Source organism: Chaetura pelagica, unplaced genomic scaffold (genome assembly GCF_000747805.2).
Source record: "Chaetura pelagica isolate M959 unplaced genomic scaffold, ChaPel_1.0 scaffold109, whole genome shotgun sequence".
Lineage (NCBI taxonomy): Eukaryota > Metazoa > Chordata > Aves > Apodiformes > Apodidae > Chaetura > Chaetura pelagica.
This window is the reverse complement of record NW_009970725.1, coordinates 11,637,763-11,655,534: the sequence shown is the minus strand read 5'-3', so window position 1 is coordinate 11,655,534 and position 17,772 is coordinate 11,637,763. Positions and strand designations below refer to the sequence as shown.

General features: G+C 40.4%; 1 protein-coding gene across 1 annotated transcript in view; it reads left to right on the top strand.

Annotated features, from left to right (window-relative positions):
• The window catches only part of EPB41L3 (erythrocyte membrane protein band 4.1-like 3), a 70,318-nt gene that overhangs the window by 49,469 nt on the left and 3,077 nt on the right, over positions 1 to 17,772 (top strand). Inside the window, exons 12-19 of the mRNA XM_010006860.1 lie at positions 397 to 963; positions 5,434 to 5,487; positions 7,608 to 7,643; positions 8,358 to 8,549; positions 14,331 to 14,453; positions 14,956 to 15,348; positions 16,402 to 16,533; positions 16,945 to 17,043. Coding sequence (XP_010005162.1) covers positions 397 to 963; positions 5,434 to 5,487; positions 7,608 to 7,643; positions 8,358 to 8,549; positions 14,331 to 14,453; positions 14,956 to 15,348; positions 16,402 to 16,533; positions 16,945 to 17,043 — 1,596 coding nt within the window. The remainder of the gene's footprint in view (positions 1 to 396; positions 964 to 5,433; positions 5,488 to 7,607; positions 7,644 to 8,357; positions 8,550 to 14,330; positions 14,454 to 14,955; positions 15,349 to 16,401; positions 16,534 to 16,944; positions 17,044 to 17,772) is intronic.

Sequence of the window (17,772 nt, the reverse complement as noted above, 5' to 3'; positions counted from 1 at the left end):
ATTCCCTCATTTCTTTGTTGCTCTCCACGTACTTCGTGTTTGAAAACTCCTTAGGAACTGAAGCCAGTCTTACAGTAAGTGGAAATTGGCAGCACCTGAGACTCCACATACGGCCATGAAGTTTTTAATGTAAATCTTGTGCTGCAGATGACTAGAAAAATGCTTAATCAAGAAGTTGCCTTTTGTAAGCTGTAACCCTGATTCACTAATACCTGTGGAGTGTGGCATGGGAACACGCACCATTTAACTCAGTGGAAAGCTGTGGTGTTAAAATGCTGTTTATAACTTTATTTATATATATATACTTTATCATCATGGAAAAAAATTAACTAATTACAGTTTTCTTTTTGTCCTTTTGCTTTTGCGCCTTGTTTGCTGCTCTTTCTCTGTCCCCAGCCATCTTTGCTTGGCACTGACTCCTGCCTCCCCTCGCCATCCCCACCGCCTGGCCCCCACGCACCTTCAGCAAAGCTTCGCCGGAGATGCAAGGAGAGCACTCGAACAAAGCCCTTAAGTTGTGAGGCACCCAAAGAGAGCGCCCCAAAGCACAGCGACTCGGATCCAGACTCTGACAGAAAGGGACGAGCTTGCTCTGCCGAGCAAGATGTGTCCTATGGCTATAAGCAAAAAGCCAGCAAAGGCGGAACGCTGTTTTCCTTCTCCTTGCAACTCCCAGAATCATTCCCTTCCCTCCTGGACGACGACGGCTACCTGTCGCTCCCTAACCTCTCCGAAACCAACCTCTTGCCTGCGAGCGTGCAGCACTACCTTCCCATCCGCTCCCCTTCCCTGGTGCCCTGCTTCCTCTTCATTTTTTTCTTTCTGCTCTCTGCCTCTTTCTCAGTGCCATACGCCCTCACTCTCTCCTTTCCTCTGGCTATGTGCCTCTGCTACCTGGAGCCCAAGGCGGCCTCCTTGAGTGCCTCACTTGCCAATGACCTGAGTGACAGTTCAGAGGAAGAGGTGTGTACCTCGGCATCGAACACACTCTTTTTTGTGTTCAGTGCTTCAGTCCTAACCAGTGTTAGATCGCTGCAATAGTGGTCCTACTTTCAGAGCCTCATTTCTGTCTGTGCTGATGTTAGAAGGGGTGTTTTTGGTATTGTTTTTCTTTTGGTTGGGGGTTGTTTGGGGTTTTTTTCCTCCTTTTTTATTTTTTTCTTGTGTTGGGAGTGCAGCTTGGGGCCCAGGTTTAGGCACAACACTGTGTGATAGTAGCTTGGTTTGAACTGTGTCAGCTGATGCAAAGTGACTTGCACTAAACAAATTGCTGCTGATCAGCTCTCAAGTCTTGTATCTGAACCCACCAAGGCCTTTTCCTCCCCCTTCCAGTTTATAGTAGGGTTATAATAATAGTGAGAATTAAGTACAATTTCTTCCATAATTATATATGCGTGCATATATATGTGTATGTATATACATTACATGTATACAAATAGCCAGAAATAACAGGCACCCTCACCAACTTCAGGGTGTTTGAAATTCAGGTGGACTCAGCTTTTTGCAAGAGGCTTTCAGCTGTAACCTGATCCCAGAAAAGGTTTTCTGGTTCAGTGAAACCTACATCTGGATTTTCAGCCTTGATCCCATCTCTGCTGCAGATTAGTTTTCCCATGCTTAAATCCAATGTATCAGTGTGAGGTCAGATTGGGACAGCTGTTCTGCAGCTGGTGAGGGAGCAATGCCATGTGGACTGTCTTGCCATTTGCATTGTTTTATTAGCACTGCCAAAATTGATGTCTTGAGCCGCCAGGGTTATCACAGGTTGATAAACCAACTGCAGAAGGAGTCCACAGTGGTTCTTTGAACTGTGGATATGATTATGTATCCAGAAGAGTGAAAGAAATCTGCTTGTTTAAGTAACATAGTAATTGGCACCTCAGTTTTTGCAGGAGCCTAGGTATTCTTTGTTGACAGAATAAAATGATGAGTTCATTTTTTCCTCATTTTTCCTTTTTCCCCTTCATCTCCAAATGCGAAAATGCAGTTTTTGCTTTGTAAGTTAAAAAAAACACAAAACACCTAGATCAGATAATGGCAGACCAGTTGGCCATTTGTAAAAAGCCGACCTTGGCCCCTTGTCGATGCCATTGCAGGAGTCATCTTCAATAAACCAGCTTGCCCATCTAAACATTTGTGTCATCTGTTGCTGTTGGTTTTGTACGACTTGGTGCAGGATTTAATTTCCTTTTTGTGGGAAGCCAAAAGTCACATCAATTTTTATCTTGTAAAAGCATTGTCTTTAGATGCTTTTGGCTCTGTGATGCCTAACAACTAAATAATAATGCGCCATTTCTGATAAAAGGCATGCAAAGTGTTGCTGTCTCATTTTGTGTCCTCATTTTGAGATAGCATTTAAGTCTCAATTTGCATTAGCTCTGCACTTGGATTAATCTAGTAGCAATAACAGCATTAGTACCATGCCAGCTCCAGAGGCAGTAATGAGAGAGTGTTTATGTAATTCATTGGTCTTCCTCTTTCAGAAATGAGCACTCTTTTTCATTAGCAAAGTTAGGAAGTATTGAGCAGAACTTCTAAAATAGGCTTTTTAGTGTCTCTCTTTTATGAGGGTGATTACTCTGGCAGTGCCTCCTGGCAGACAACACAGACTTGTGCCTAATCCAGGGGGTATTTCTTGTTCAAAATATTGCATGAAAGTGAGTATGTTTTAAACTCGGGCATGTCTGCATTACATTGGCAAAACAAATCACAGCAATTACGATCATAAGTTAGAGGAGGTTCAGCCGCAGCATCTCGGGAGATGGCTGCCTTCCCTTCCTGCTCCATCTCTCGCCCACCCACCAGCCCCACCAGCAGCCGTCCTACAGCACATCTCAGAGTTGAGCCAGACCTTTCTTACCCTCCACTCCAGAGGAGACCTGCCTTGCTTAGCCTTAATTTGCCACTCCCTTCTCTGTCATCACCCCAGATTTTTACTCAAGTAATTAAGTAATGCTGACTTTAACTTCATGACTGTTGATTGGCTTATTAGCAAACATGTTAGTTACAATAAAACAAATTTATGCCTTATTTAGGATTTCATTGCTGTTATGGTAAAACAAACAGAAACCTTTTTTTTTTTTTTTTTTCCCCCAGTTCACAAAAGATTGCACACAGTAATGTGGAAGGCTACAGCCAGTATCCTGAACCAATCTCATACCTTGTTGAGCTCTGTTCTCCCTTGAGCAGTGGATCTGGAGGCAGTCCATGTTGTCAAAGACAGAATCTCACGCCTTAGATTTGATTAGCTTCTATATTTGCACTTCAGCTAGTATTTCTATTGACTCTTCTCTAATGTTCCAAATTTCAAGTTCTTAAATGAATCCTATATGCAAGACTTGTGTTATGGTGCCTTGACACAGATCTTTTAAATCCTTTTAAATGCCTAGATTCATCACTAACTTCTCTTCTTTTTTTAAATAGCAGGGACAATACATAATTTTTTTAAAATATTGCCATACCTTTACAGATTCTTAGAATCATAGAAGGGTTTTACTATTTGCAACCTTTCCAATTGCTTATAATGCTATAAATACATGAGATCCTTCACTAATAAAAATACCAATTTTCTAACACTTCAGTGAAAGCAGTTAAAACAGATAGATAGACTTTTTTTGGCATTTCAGTTAAATGTAAAAGTAAAATGGTCTGTTTATTGAGTGGTTATTGCTTGAAAAATTGTATATGACTTGCATTCATGCACTTGCTTAATAGTGCAAAATGCCTGTGTATTCTTCTGCCTGTCATGCAAACACTACAAATTATTCAAAGGAAGGAATAATGGAAAACAAAGCAATGAAAAAAATCAAAATAGCAGTTTTATGAAACACTGGGGTTGTCAGAAAATGACAGAAGATAGGAAATTCATAGTTAGGACTATGATTCTCCAGATTTTTTCTCTCATGTTATGCTGATGTGTTTGAGGATGAGATGTAGTGACCTAGCTTTAAATCACCAGCCTGGGTTACCTTAGATTATATAAGGACCGCAGAAAATCACTATCAAAACCAGAGTTTTCAGTGATGTTAAAACAACTTGGATGCGCCAGTCTGGGGCACTGGGGAGCACTTTCTTTACTTACTAGTTTTCCATAATCTTGCATCACATCAACAATAGTCACTTGAACTCTCTTCTCAGACTGTAGTAACCAGCACCTGACTGTATTAAATCTTGACACTTGGGTTCTCCACTCCAGCAAGGATAGATCAGTCTGTGCAATGCTGTGCTTTGTTTCATTTTTATCACTTGTACCTAGTAAGTGTTTTTCGTTTTTTGGGGGAGGCGGGAGTAACTTTTACTTTCTTCTTGCTTTCATCCATATTCTTAAATGGAATGAGAAGTTTGGTTTGGTTTTTTTATTCTTTTAATGACAGTTTTCTTTCTTTTTACTATTGTTAACAATATCAGCTGCTCTTTATTGGAACCGAGTGGGATGTGAGCCTTACCATTATTCTGCAGACAGACAGTAGATGGGCTGGGGGTATGGTTATTTGAACTCCTTGGTAATGCAGACAGCCTCATGGTGTATAAATGTGGAAACAAGAACAACTTCTGTACAAATGAGGGGCTGAAAGTCAGGTGATTTTTGGGGGAGGCGGGAGTAACTTTTACTTTCTTCTTGCTTTCATCCATATTCTTAAATGGAATGAGAAGTTTGGTTTGGTTTTTTTATTCTTTTAATGACAGTTTTCTTTCTTTTTACTATTGTTAACAATATCAGCTGCTCTTTATTGGAACCGAGTGGGATGTGAGCCTTACCATTATTCTGCAGACAGACAGTAGATGGGCTGGGGGTATGGTTATTTGAACTCCTTGGTAATGCAGACAGCCTCATGGTGTATAAATGTGGAAACAAGAACAACTTCTGTACAAATGAGGGGCTGAAAGTCAGGTGACTGTTAAAGTAGCCTTTTTTCTTTTTTTTTTTTTAGTTATCTTTTCCCCCTCCAGATAAAAAAAATCAAATACCATATTAATTTATATTGGCTTGAAAAAAATAGGTAAATAATTTTCTTTTAAAAAAGCATTATGGGAGGAAAAGCTTATTTGAAAACATTAACTGTTGGTTTTTTTAACCCCAGTTTTTTTTTTTAAAAGCCACCTGGCTTTCTTAAGAAAAAAAACAACAAAAGAATCTGCTATTTAAATAACACCTTTCCAGCAATGTTACGTTTGGCTTATAAATTTGTTCCAGTAAAGCCATATACTGTGTACAGTACGCCTCGAGTCTTCCTCTGAGTCTGTTCTGTTTACTAATATAGCACTTTTATTTTGCTTCTTTGACTTGTGCGTGGTTTGAAAAGCAATGCCAATGCAATTCACAGGGATGTTGGATTTAAGAGTTGCCCGTGTGAGCCGTGTGTACTGATGAGCTGGGTTTATTCTTTATTCCTGCCTTCCTCTTGGGACCCGGTTACTTGTCTAACCAAATAGACTGACAGTGAGCAGACGGATACTGCAGCTGATGGTGAGACCACTGCCACTGAGGTTTGTACGTCACCAGCACCCAATTAGGGCAGGGAAGAACATTTTGCCTCATCTCTTCCCGACCCTGAGTGCCCAACTGCATGTCTCCCACGGTGGTTCAGGGTCCCTCCGCTCGCCTCTGCATGAACAAGCCTGCGAATGCAGGGGCTTTGCTGGGGGAGTTGAGTTTTTGGTGGTCCCTATGAGTTCCTTTAATTTCTGTTTGGTTTGGAAACTGCAAGGCCTCTCTGCTGTGTGGATAGCAGGGTAGTGGCAGCGTCACCCCCGTCAGTGCTTCCCAGCTGGGAGGGTCATGCTTGCCACACTGTGCTCTTCGTTGTTCCATTTGCTTGTTTGCTCTTATAATCTGCAGCCTGTGTGAGAGAAATGGGGGTAAGAAGATCGTAAAAAGCAGTTTTCTAATTTTCTCAATAAAGAAATTTCCAGATTGTCATAGAATCATAGAATGGCAGGTTGGAAGGGACCTCAAGGATCATCTGGTCCAGCCTTTCTACGTAGGAACAGAATTTGGGTGACACCCCGTACCCTGTCAAGCTGAGTCTTAAAAGTGTCTAGTGTTGGGGAATCCACCACTTTGCTGGGGAGATTATTCCAATGTTCAACTGTTCTCATAGTGAAAAATATTTTTCTGGTGTCCAGTCAGGATCTCCCCAGAAGTAAAGCACCCATTATAAACATCTAAGGGTTTCCTTGAATGTAATACCACGTGTTGTCTTCACGTATTGCCACCAGTAGCCCAGGTATTGTCTTCAGAGAAGGCTCTGTTGTGTTTTTTCTACACTGAGAAGGCTCATATCCACAACACGGTATATAGACTGTGCAGGTAAATTCAACCTGATGTGACTCCAGTGAAGTGCATATAATGCTTTCATAATTAATGTGGTTACAGCTGCAAACATGAGCTGAATTTGGTCTGACATCTGGTAGAAGACAGAGTCTTATCACAAACACTACTGCAGTTTTTCAGAAGGATCTCATTAATATTTCAGACTCTTTAAAATTACCATCAAGGAAAAATTCTCTGTGTGATGTGTCAGGGCAATTCAGCCTTGGCTGTAAATAGAATAGATTTGAACTGAGTTATAAAGTAATCAGCAGATAAAGATTTTTCTTGTGGGTGATTTGACTAATTAGGACTATATGAAAAATTAATAGTAAAATAGTGGCAGGAGCATTGAAAGAATGCAAATGTAGCCACGACATAAGGTGTGTTGAGATGAGTCAGGAATCCAAAATGCTTTGCAGTGCTTCTTGCCCTGTATGGCTTTATGCCTTCAGCCAATAGAGAAAGTAAAACACAATCCTCAAACAGTGACATTTAAAATGTTCAGTTTATAAATAAAAAAATGCATTATGATCTCCCTAGCTGCCATTTTTATTTTAGGGAAGAAGATTCAATTAAAAAAACCTCAGTTTTCATTATGGATACCTGCTTTTCAAAAAGCATGACTTTCAAAAAGCCCTCAGGAATGGGGCTGCTTGGACAGTCCATATTGCATTGCTTGAAGTTAACGTGATGCCTGTGCCATTCCAGAAGGCTGCCACTGCAAATCGATTCTAAAAGAATATACACAGGCTAAATATGAAATGAAATTATAAAAATAAAGGCACTGGGGCTAGGGAAATAACATTTTAAGCAAAATAAATTAAGCAAATAAAATGTGCTTCGTTCTGTAGAAAGTGTTGTGGGTTGTTTACCCATGGTCAGTTTATGCAGAACTTTGCCTGTAGCCCAGGAGATGTCATATCTTTAAGCTCCGGGATTACGGGCTTCCAAAGGATTTGCTGTTGCTGTTTGGTCCTAAACCAGCCGCAGTCCTGGTGGGAAGGTCCAACTGCTGATCCCCAAATAGAGATCTATGAAGGTGGAGTGCACAAATGATATTTATAGAATGAAAATATTTAATATCCCTTTGTTCATAATTAATAAGTTTGAAAAGAGGAGGCTTGTCTGAGTTACAAGAACCGTGCAAAGTCAGTGTGTCTGCTCACTCTTCTTAAGCCCTTAGCATAGAGAAAGTGTGACCTTAACCTAGCATGTTCCTCTCGCCAATTTTTGTAAAGCCTTCGGCTGTACAAGTGGGTAAGGTGTTGTTTTCCAATCTTTCTCATGCTGGCAGTCGGATCAAGAGGAGGACGGAGATCTAAAGGCACAGGTACAGAAACGAAAGGCACAGATGTTGCTCAAGTCTCAAAGTTGGAGGTGTTCACCTCTCTCAGCATGTTATTGTCGGTTCTCTGTGAAGAAATGTGTAGAAACAGCATTTTGTATCCTTTCAATACTATGTCCCTTACCTTTCCCTTTCTTTTTCACTTCTTTCAGAATAGTCTGATTAAGCGAATACAGGGTGAAAATGTGTATGTCAAACATAGTAATCTTATGTTAGAGGTTGGTATTGGTATATACCAGTGCATGTACGTACCTGTGTGTTAGTTTTAGTGGTAAACTGTGAATCTGCACTATGATGCATGAATTGTGTATTCCCACCTGCTAATAAATCAAATAGATTTTTTTTCTCAGATTATGGTGACTTCTCTAACTTGTACTATAAATATATATATGCGTGCGCGTATGTGTGTGTGCATCCACGCGCATATGTATGTATGTTTGAAGCCTCTTTATCAGGTGTAAATTATAGCGATACAGATAAGCTCTTAAAGGAGTATTTTTTATACTCACTTCTACAAGATATGCTATGCTGTTATCTTTCAAAATGCCACATTTTCACAGAGTGTTGTGTTAGTGCTGTGCTCCCCAGCTCCCTGAGATGTTACTTCCCTCTTTACTAACCAAGCTGTGTGTTTTGGCTCTAAAATTTGGTTGGTTTAGGATGTATTACAAACTGCTCTATTCTTTTAAAACTGTCCAGGACCTAGACAAAACCCAGGAAGATCTGATGAAACATCAGACCAATATAAGCGAGCTGAAACGCACCTTCTTGGAAACCTCTACAGAAACGGCTGTGTCTAATGAGTGGGAGAAGAGGCTTTCCACATCTCCCGTTCGGCTTGCAGCAAGGCAGGAGGAAGCTCCTATGATTGAACCACTAGTGCCTGAAGAGGTCAGCGTGAGCTGAAAGGCTGCCTTACCTTTGTCTATTTGGTTTTACTTATAACAGCTCTCAGTAGACTCAGAGGCTGTAGTTAGAGGTCATTCCCCACTTGCAGGTGCTCCCTTTTTTCTCGAGGACTCAGGCTGTAGCAGTAAACATGCAAGGAAGAGCAGATTCCTTATATATCTATAGATAGATAGACAGACAGACAGATAGAAAAAATAGAGTATGAAATTCACTGTAACACACATGACAGAATTGGGTCTTTCTACAAGTGCAAAATGCAAGCTTACTTACATGTTTGGTGAGCTTGAGGAAATCTGGCTGTGCGTGAAAGAACCCATGAAGGTGATGGAGAGAAAATTTAAATACCAGTGACAGGTTGGGAGCAGCAGTGTAGTGGGATGGATGGGGGTACCAAGCTAGACAAGAAAATATAGAGCAAAGGCCAGAACTCTCTCAGTCCTTGAAGGCAGGGGAGAAATAATTATGATAATTAGACCTGCTTGCCAGTTCCAAAAGAGAACCAGTAGTTGCTGCAATCTGCTGGATACCATGTTGTTGAAGACCTGGTGCAGGTTGCTGAGCATGTGCATTTTCATGCAGTGTGCATGGTTAAAAAAAATTCCCTCATTGTGTATTATTGAAGTTTGGTAAAGCTGTTTTTTATTTAGTTTGTAGGCAGATAATGAGATGGAGAGGTAACAATGTAACATTTATGTAGCCATAAAATACATTGTTCTTAAAAAAAAAAGAAAGGGGCGTGTTCTTTTAAATACGATGAAGCAAAGAGAAATATGCTTGTGTGGTCTGCACAAAGATAAATTTTTTACTTTTTTTTTTTTTTTTTTTTGTGAAGAGATATCTGGTTTCTGTCTCATAGGAATGATCTTTATGGTTACCACTTGGTTTTAGCATTACAGACCAATAAACGGTCATAAAATTTGCTTCTGTTACCTCAGCACTATTGTAATGTTATAAGGGACTCTGCAAAAATTGTCTGGAAAATATAATTCAGTAGAGTCTTCAGCTTTCCCACCTTAGGTGTTGGCATTGGAGACCTGCAGCTCTCTGGGGAAGGTAATCCCTGGAGGCACGCAGATGACACACGTCAGCTAGCTTCTCCTCTTAGGGAAAGGGGTGTTGCCAAGAAAAAGGCCCCTCTTCTCACATATTCATGTCCATCTAATGAGTGGCTGATACAGACATCATAACATGCATTAGAGTGGCCATCAGGTTGTATTAAAATATGTAAAAAGTAGACTGATCTCCAAACCTTGCCTTTTGGAGAGAGCACTGAGGAATCTTAATGTTGCTCTGACTGCCTTGTTCAGGAACATGTTAATTTGGTTGCACTTGAAAATACAGGATTTCTGTCTTAAAAGTAAACTTGTAAATATAATAAGCACAATGAATTTAACATATACTAAAGATGTAAGGAACTGTTGAGTTGGCTGGCTGAGCGTGAATCAGAGGACTGCAGGTGAGGCAAGCTTAAAACGCACCCCCCCAGTTAATTTAATGTCTTTATTACTTAAGAAATTTAATAACAAATTTTAATTTAAACACACAAGCAGCAGCAAAGCATGACACAGTGATGAAGGCTTCACTCTGATGGAAGATTATTTAGCCAGCAAGGCATTTGGAAAGGAAAAGGACAGGACTTATCCTTATTTGGTACCTCCTCTCTTACTGTTTTTGCTCAAAAGCAATATCCAGTTCCTAAGTAAAGGATCTCAGTAAAGTACAGCTGTCCCACAGAATCTCATCCAAATGAAGGCATTTCTGTGGCAGAATACAGGTAGGTTTGAACTATCAGAGCCTAACTATAAGTTGAGTTCTGACACTAAGGGGCCCCTGCTGTAGGTAATGTCTGACCATCCTTTTTGGTCCTACTAAGTGGGATGGTCCCAGTTCACATGTCCTACTGAGAGAGGAATTTTTCAGGAAAAAATGGAGGCCATGCACAGGTCCAAACCAGCACCTTGATGACTACTAAGAAATACAGAGGCAGTCAGGTTAGAGAACATGTGGAACTGCACTATGTAGTAGCTTCTTCTAGTCAAAGAAGATGCACATTTAAATTAGCATATCCACATTGAAAAGTATTCAGTGCTGTTACCTGTAGCTCTTTAATATAACACAACAGGAATAGAAGGGAAAATAGTCCTTTTCAAAATGTGTACTTTGAGTATTTGGCACCTGTGTCTAGTCAGCAGTTTTCTTCTTACAATAACAGGGGAAATGAAATACTTTGGTGTTCTTTAATTATGAAATGCATAGTTTTAAATATCTGCCATAATTGTGGCCAGATAGCTGCAGGAAGTGAAAGCCATCATATTAACAATCTCCATGACGATGTTTACTCTGATCTGAATTGGATTAAACCAGCACTTCAAAAATAATGAAGTTATTCATCTCATTAGTCAGGGAGATGAGACATTTCTCCTTTTCTCTTTCAAGTGTATAGAAGTTTTGTATCTTTCTTTAAACATGTTCCTTTCTTCATGAGGATGTGGAGTATACATATTTAAAACAGTACCTTAGGAAAATGAGTCTTTCCAACATTTAAAACTGTCCCAGTTGGCCAAGTTGCAGAGATACTCTTTCCATTCTCAAAGCACTGGGAGGTGCAGAGGAGATAAAGGTGAGGGTTTTGGTGGCACACTATAGAGAATAATGCAGTAGTGGCCAGTCTCCTGCATGGTAACAAGACTCTCAGACCTCACGTACCTAGAAGGAGAAAAGGAAAGCTGGAATCTTTGCAGAGAGCACCTTCTGCCTCAACAGAGAAGGCTGCAAATTCAGGAAGGAGCTGAATCTAGGGTGAAGGTGGAGGGGCGTGTTCTAGGCCATTGGTGGAAGCTGTGGAAGTTGGCACCAGAGTTAAATGAATAGTAGAAGATCAAAGTAACACAGTGCATCCATACCCAGCATTATTCAATTTACTGCTTTTTCCTGTTACACAAACAGTATGCTTGTTTCTGCTTTTTATTCTTCTCAGAGAGATTCTGATTTCACTTCTTACTGGAAACTTCTTTGCTGTAAAATTATTCTTTTTAATTCTGTTTCCTAATTTACAATTAAATTAATAATTTGTAGAGTGGAGAATTATGATGTAAAGTATAGTAGACTATATACCCTCCATATACTAAAACCATTTATTCCCCTGACATTAGACCAAAGAAGAAAGAGAAAAATCAGAAAAACTCATATTTTTGCAGAAGGGAGGTACTACATTCCTTGAATTGCAGGTAAAAACAAATAATACTTTCTTGAAATGCAGTCTGATAGGCTGGCAATGATTTCTTATTTTATTATCTTTTTTTCTTTCCAAGTCACTTTAAAAAAAAATAAAAATAAATTTATTTCATAAGTTCTAGGGGGAGATGTAATCTGGGGGCCAAATTGTGAGGAATGAGAACCCTCCAGAACTTATGGCTTCCTAAAAGAGATGGATTTCTCTGCTAGTTAGAAATCTACTTGCACGGTGATGTTTGTGGATGTTGTTTGCAGTTGTGCATGCATTTCCAGCGTAAGCCTCACTGAGAACATTGTGGTGAATGGGGCACTTCTGTGTTTAGAATTTATTTCCTTTATATTGTCAAGTGAATTCAGGTTATGCTGAGTGATGGTGAACTTTGTATTCTTATTGGTTTTTCTATTAGCCAAGTGTGATAGAGAAGAAGCTGCAGGAAGGAGAATCTGCTGGCACTTTGGTTACTTCTCATCAAATCATTATCCAGAAAACTATCCCATCATCCTTAGAGGTTATTTTTAATTCATTTGATTTTAAACTAGTACATTTGCTTAGTCAAATACAGAAGTTATGATCTTAAGGTCAAATAACTGGATGCTGTTTGCATAGCCAAAGCAAATCACAAAGTACATTTGCATAAGGAAGAAAAAAGATGCTGGGTGAAGTTCAGTTCAGTATCTGTAGTAGTATAGCATTTACTGTATTTGCTACTTGATGTAAACAACACTGAAGGGGGTTGATGTTATTCTAATGAAAACAAGGAAATGCAGCGCAGGCTACAGCTACATATAAATGTGTACTGTTCCAAAACCTCATCAACAACATGTTTGTCCCAAGTGGGGAACAGTTATATGGGCTTGTTTGCTGCTTTTTTTTTTTGCTTTTTTTTTTTTTTTGTAATTTGGTTTTGCCTGTAGCATTTTGAACCGTTGCAACCTATGATTTTTAACCTCAGGATTATTCCAATAATAATTTTAAGTGATACATTAAAATGCTTCCCCACTTCAAGTTGCCACAGAAATAGTGTGGCAAAAGTAACTTTTTGTGCCCACATTATATGAGTGTCTAAGGGGAGGGAATCTACAAAGGAACCGTACTTTGCCTAAGGTGATGCTGTTTATTTGTTTTATATCTGCTCTAAGAGGTATAATGATAAATGTTACTATATGCTTTCAGAAGTGGCAGCATTAGTTTTTTTAAAGTCTTCATACTTTAGTGCTCCTGAAATAGAGATAAACCCTCAGATATTCTAATTTAGTTTTTATATCTCAAATATAGGGCACTGAGGATTGGGTTATTATAGACAAAGTACCCTCTGAGGTAGTTGATGGTGGATCGCAAAAAAATCTGGCATACAAAGTAGTGACTCTGAGCAGTAAAACGGCCTTTCCACCTGAGATATTAAAATCCAGTGCCATTCTAATGCAGACCTTTGAGGACCTGGAAAATGAAATACAATCCAAAGAGGAGAATAAGCAGAAAATGTTCACCCTAGGAAAGTCCTATGATACCGTATCTGGGAAAGTTGTAACCATGACAAGTAAAGCTAAAGAGGGTGAGAAAACAGTACAGCCTTCAGTAGAAGCTTTGCAAAAAATGGGAAGGGAAGTGCAAGAATCTGTGGAAATCATTCCAGTAGTGGCTGAGTATGAAATCCTTGAGCCTGTCACTGATGGGAAAGCCAGGCGGGGATCCGACGTGCAGAGCACAAAAAGAAAGCTGTCTGACTCCCTGACACCCATAAAGGAAGCAGAATCTCAGTTGCCAAGTCCTGAAGAGGAGAGTTTGAAAAAGACACTAAAGATGGACGAGGATTTGCAGTTACATGGTACACTGGGAAGCTTGCAGCTTGGCAAAGCAGAAAAACACCTTGGCAGTGAAGCTGTAAAAGCTGGGGCATTTGCCCGGAGAGATAAGAGCCTGTCTGAGTGGAGATATTCCAGAGAACAGCCATTTACCATTGCTACTGCTCACTATGTTACCGAGTCGTCTGCGTCAAAAGTAGTGGTAACCAAGTGGCTTTGACTTCATGCCACGGTTTAAAGATTAAAGCATGACTTATTTTAGGCAATCCCCTCACACCACCCTACCTTTTGGTCCTCTTGCTGCCTGGCTTTATGTTGACAGCAGCCAACCCAGCTTATTTTTCCCCCCCTCATACTTTGAATCTGTCCCACAATCTGAAGCAGACATTATGTAAGACTTTCAACCTTTCTGGTTTATTTAAAGATCCACGTTACTGAAATGTAGTGTTGCTGCTGTGGCTTGTTATTAAAAGGAAATAAAATGTTTGCGTGAACCAGCAAAATGCCAATGCTAACAACTGTGCTTCCTAACTATTGCTTACTAGAGCCATTATGAATTTGCTCTGATTTATTTTCCCATTCTTTTCCTGTTTCCAACCTCTCCTTGCCCCCGCAACCTTTTCTCCCTTTCCTTCATCTCTGCCTCTGATTTTGCCAATTGGTTTGTCTGTGCATGTGGATCTGTCTTTCTTCTGTGTATGACTCTACATTTCTTTGTCTATTTAGACTAAACAGTCCACCAGTGAAAAAACCTTGGATGGTTCAGATATCTTCAGTTTAATAGAGTCTGCCAGAAAACCGACTGAGTTCATAGGAGGGGTTACTTCTACTTCTCATAGTTGGGCTCAGGTGGCCATTTGATTCCCTTCATCAGTGTTACAATTGCACACCTGTTACTTTTTCTTGTTTCCTGTGTTTATGCACAACTCGGAACCTATATAGCTAATGCATGTACTCATGTGCCTTTTCCTTTGTGACAGTAAACCACAATAAAAACTTCACCAGAAAGAAAAACAAAAAAACCTGCATGTTTTCTCTCATCTGACTTTATTTTGCTCATTTTGCAGGGTGCTGTATTTTGCCTTTATAAAACTCACGCAAAAATGCCAACAAGAAAAAGAATGTGGCGTTTCTTTTCACTTTTAAAAATAGTGATTCTTGCTTTGTTGTTAATTTCTACTATTCTGTTGATGTCTTGAGAACAACAATCCATGCGACGTGAGAGAAATAAATTGGCAAAATGTATCACTCATTTTTGTATTTATGTTCACAGTACATTAAGCTGAGGAGCTGCTGCAAGTACCGTGGTCCTCTTCTGATGATGAGGGTTGTTTGTTTTTTTTCTCTTCAGAGAATAGACACGACGACATCTCAGGAGATAACTTCCAGTGAAATGAAGCAGGCAGTTCAACCACATCAGGATACAGTGAAGAAGGTTGTACAGGAGACTGTAGTTATCGAGGAGAGACACGGGATGAATGTGCATGTGAGCGGGGATCCTGCTAAAGCGGCTGAACTTGTGCTGGATGCCCAGGCTGAGGCAGCGTCAGTGGTGGCTGCTGGCGTGAAAGGGAAGGAGGGCTCTACTGGGACTGAGGGGGCAAAGGAGGAAAAAAGGCAGGAGGCTGGGAAAGCCCAGAGCAAACAGGAAGGAGCTGCTGCTGCTGCTTCGTGTGAGCAAGGGGAGGTGCACAGTACAACAGTCCACGTTTCTGAGTCTTTGGAAAGAAAACCTCATTTTGAGGTAACTAGTTGTTAAGTCAGTCATGCCTGTGCTGAATCTTGAATGTAGGCAATAGCAGACTAAGTTCGTTCCTGTCATGGAAAGTAAAGTGTACCAAGGTCGTATGGTTGTATTTTTGCAGCAGGCAGTTTGTTTCTCCTATTTCCTCCTTGTGTGGCACCTGCAAGGCTTGTTGCTGGTTTGCGTCATTGGCAAAATGCCACGCATGTTTTACGTAAAAGCGCTTTTCATGCTACGGAGAAATACCGGATTTGGTGGTATTTTATGAAGGGGATAACAAGAATTCAGCTGGCATTCTCTTTGGGAAAGTCCATCACGATTGGCCAAGTTTGTGTCTTCAAAAACAGAAAATAGAGGTTTTTTCATGCTTAATACAATCATAAATGATTGCACTATGTCTTAAACCCAGGTTCTTATCTCCCCCCCATTAGCAGAATTTCAAGGACTGCTTTGCAGAAAGGTTAAAGAGCACTTGTTCTTGCTCTTTTGTTCTGAGAGCTGAACGGAACACAAAGCCTGTACAGGATTTGTTCTCCTGTCATATTAAGAAAATATAGAATCACAGGATCACAGAATGGCTGAGGAGGCTGGAAGGGGCCTGTGAAGGTCATCTGCCCCAGCTTCCCTGCTCAAGTAGGGCCACCCAGAGTGCCAGTTGCCCAGGACCATGCCCAGATGGCTTTTGAGTATCTCCAAGGATGGAGACTCCCTGGGCAACCTGTGCCAGTGTTCAGTCATCCTCACAGTACAAAAAGTGTTATCTGAAATTCCAAGGAAATATCCTATGTTTTCAGGTTGTGCCCATTATCTCTTGTAGTGTTTATATCTTTTCTGAAGTTTGTTTTTGTTAAATTCAGGATAATGCTAAATGTTGCCAGCATTATATTCATGTATGCACCACTATAATCAAGAGATTTTTATCTTCTTGGTTTTTTTAAATGCAGAGCATTTCTTACTTGTTCCTGCAACTTTTCCCAAGCAAAAAAAAAAATATAATCTGAGAAATCCATAAGCTTTACTAAATGTTCCCTTTCCTTTTTTTCCTTCACACAGTCGCCAGTTGTGAAGACTGAGACTATCAGTTTCAGTAGCGTTTCTGCTGGCGGGGAAAACCTTGAAATTTCAACAAAAGAAGTGCCAGTAGTCCACACAGAAACAAAAACAATTACATATGAGTCTTCTCAGGTAAGAAATTCTAATTTAACATGATCTTAAAGAACCCATGCTTCTTCACCCATGCCTTATTGTAAACTGTTCTAAGCTGCTCAAGTATGGAATATTAGCTTGAGACGGTTGTACTTACACATAGCTTACCTGAGGGTGACTGTGTCCTCGTCTAGGGCCTTTTGAGAACAGTGATGAAATTACATATTTCAAAGCCCCAGCTTTCACTTCCTAGAAGTGAAGGGGAGTCTAGGTGCAGAGAGAAATACTGACACACTAATGGGGTGCATTGAGCAGTTATTTCCCTACCATTAGATACTCACTTTATGAAGAACTGTAGGAACAGGGAAGTTCAGTTGGAAGCCCAGTTCTTGTGCCCCCTGTGCACAGGGGTGTGTTTCTGATGGCTGGTTTTGTCTTTCGGTTCCCTAGGCGGATTGCAGTGCTGACTCAGAGCCGGGTGTATTGATGAGTGCGCAAACGATCACATCTGAAACCACCAGCACTACAACCACTACACATATCACCAAAGTGAGTCCTCAGAAAACAGGGAAGTTTTTTTGTCAAAAGGGTGTATGTTTTCTTAACTTCAATTCTGTTATTTATTATAAAATGTGGATGCGTGCTTATATTCTCCGGACAAAATCCTGTCTATTTTGGGTACCTGTCTTCATTCACCTGTTTTTGGCTATACGGTCTTCATTAACACATCATCCAAGGACTAGATAAGTCCTGAGAGTTATAAATCCTTAGGGTGTATCTATGCAAGCACAAAACATTGCTGTGCAGACACTTGAGTTAGCTGAAAATACTGTCTGGATTTGGAAGCAGCATAGCCATGTTGACATCATATGGCAGGAAGGAAAAATGTGCCTGAGTCTCCTTTGACATGACTATACTGCCTTTGAGAGCCCTGAGCTGTTATCCCTGCACTGTATTGAAAACACAGTAAATCTGTATCATGTAGTCATAGCAGGACATTCAGTCAGCCCAGAGACACTGCAGTCTCATTGCTGGCTGGTACCCTAAGGAACTTGACCACAGCCAGTCAGAAAGCTTATGGCTTCACAGACAAATGATGTTGTGTCTTCCAAGTTCCAAGATAGCATCTAAATAATAGTGCCTTCCTCAGCAGAAGCCCTCTTAGTGTCATGGCAGTTCTCCTGCCAATATTCACCAAGGACAGCATTTCACCTTTCTGCAGTGAAATTCATCCTTCAGCAGATGAGCTGTACAGAGGCCATACCACCCTGTATGTCC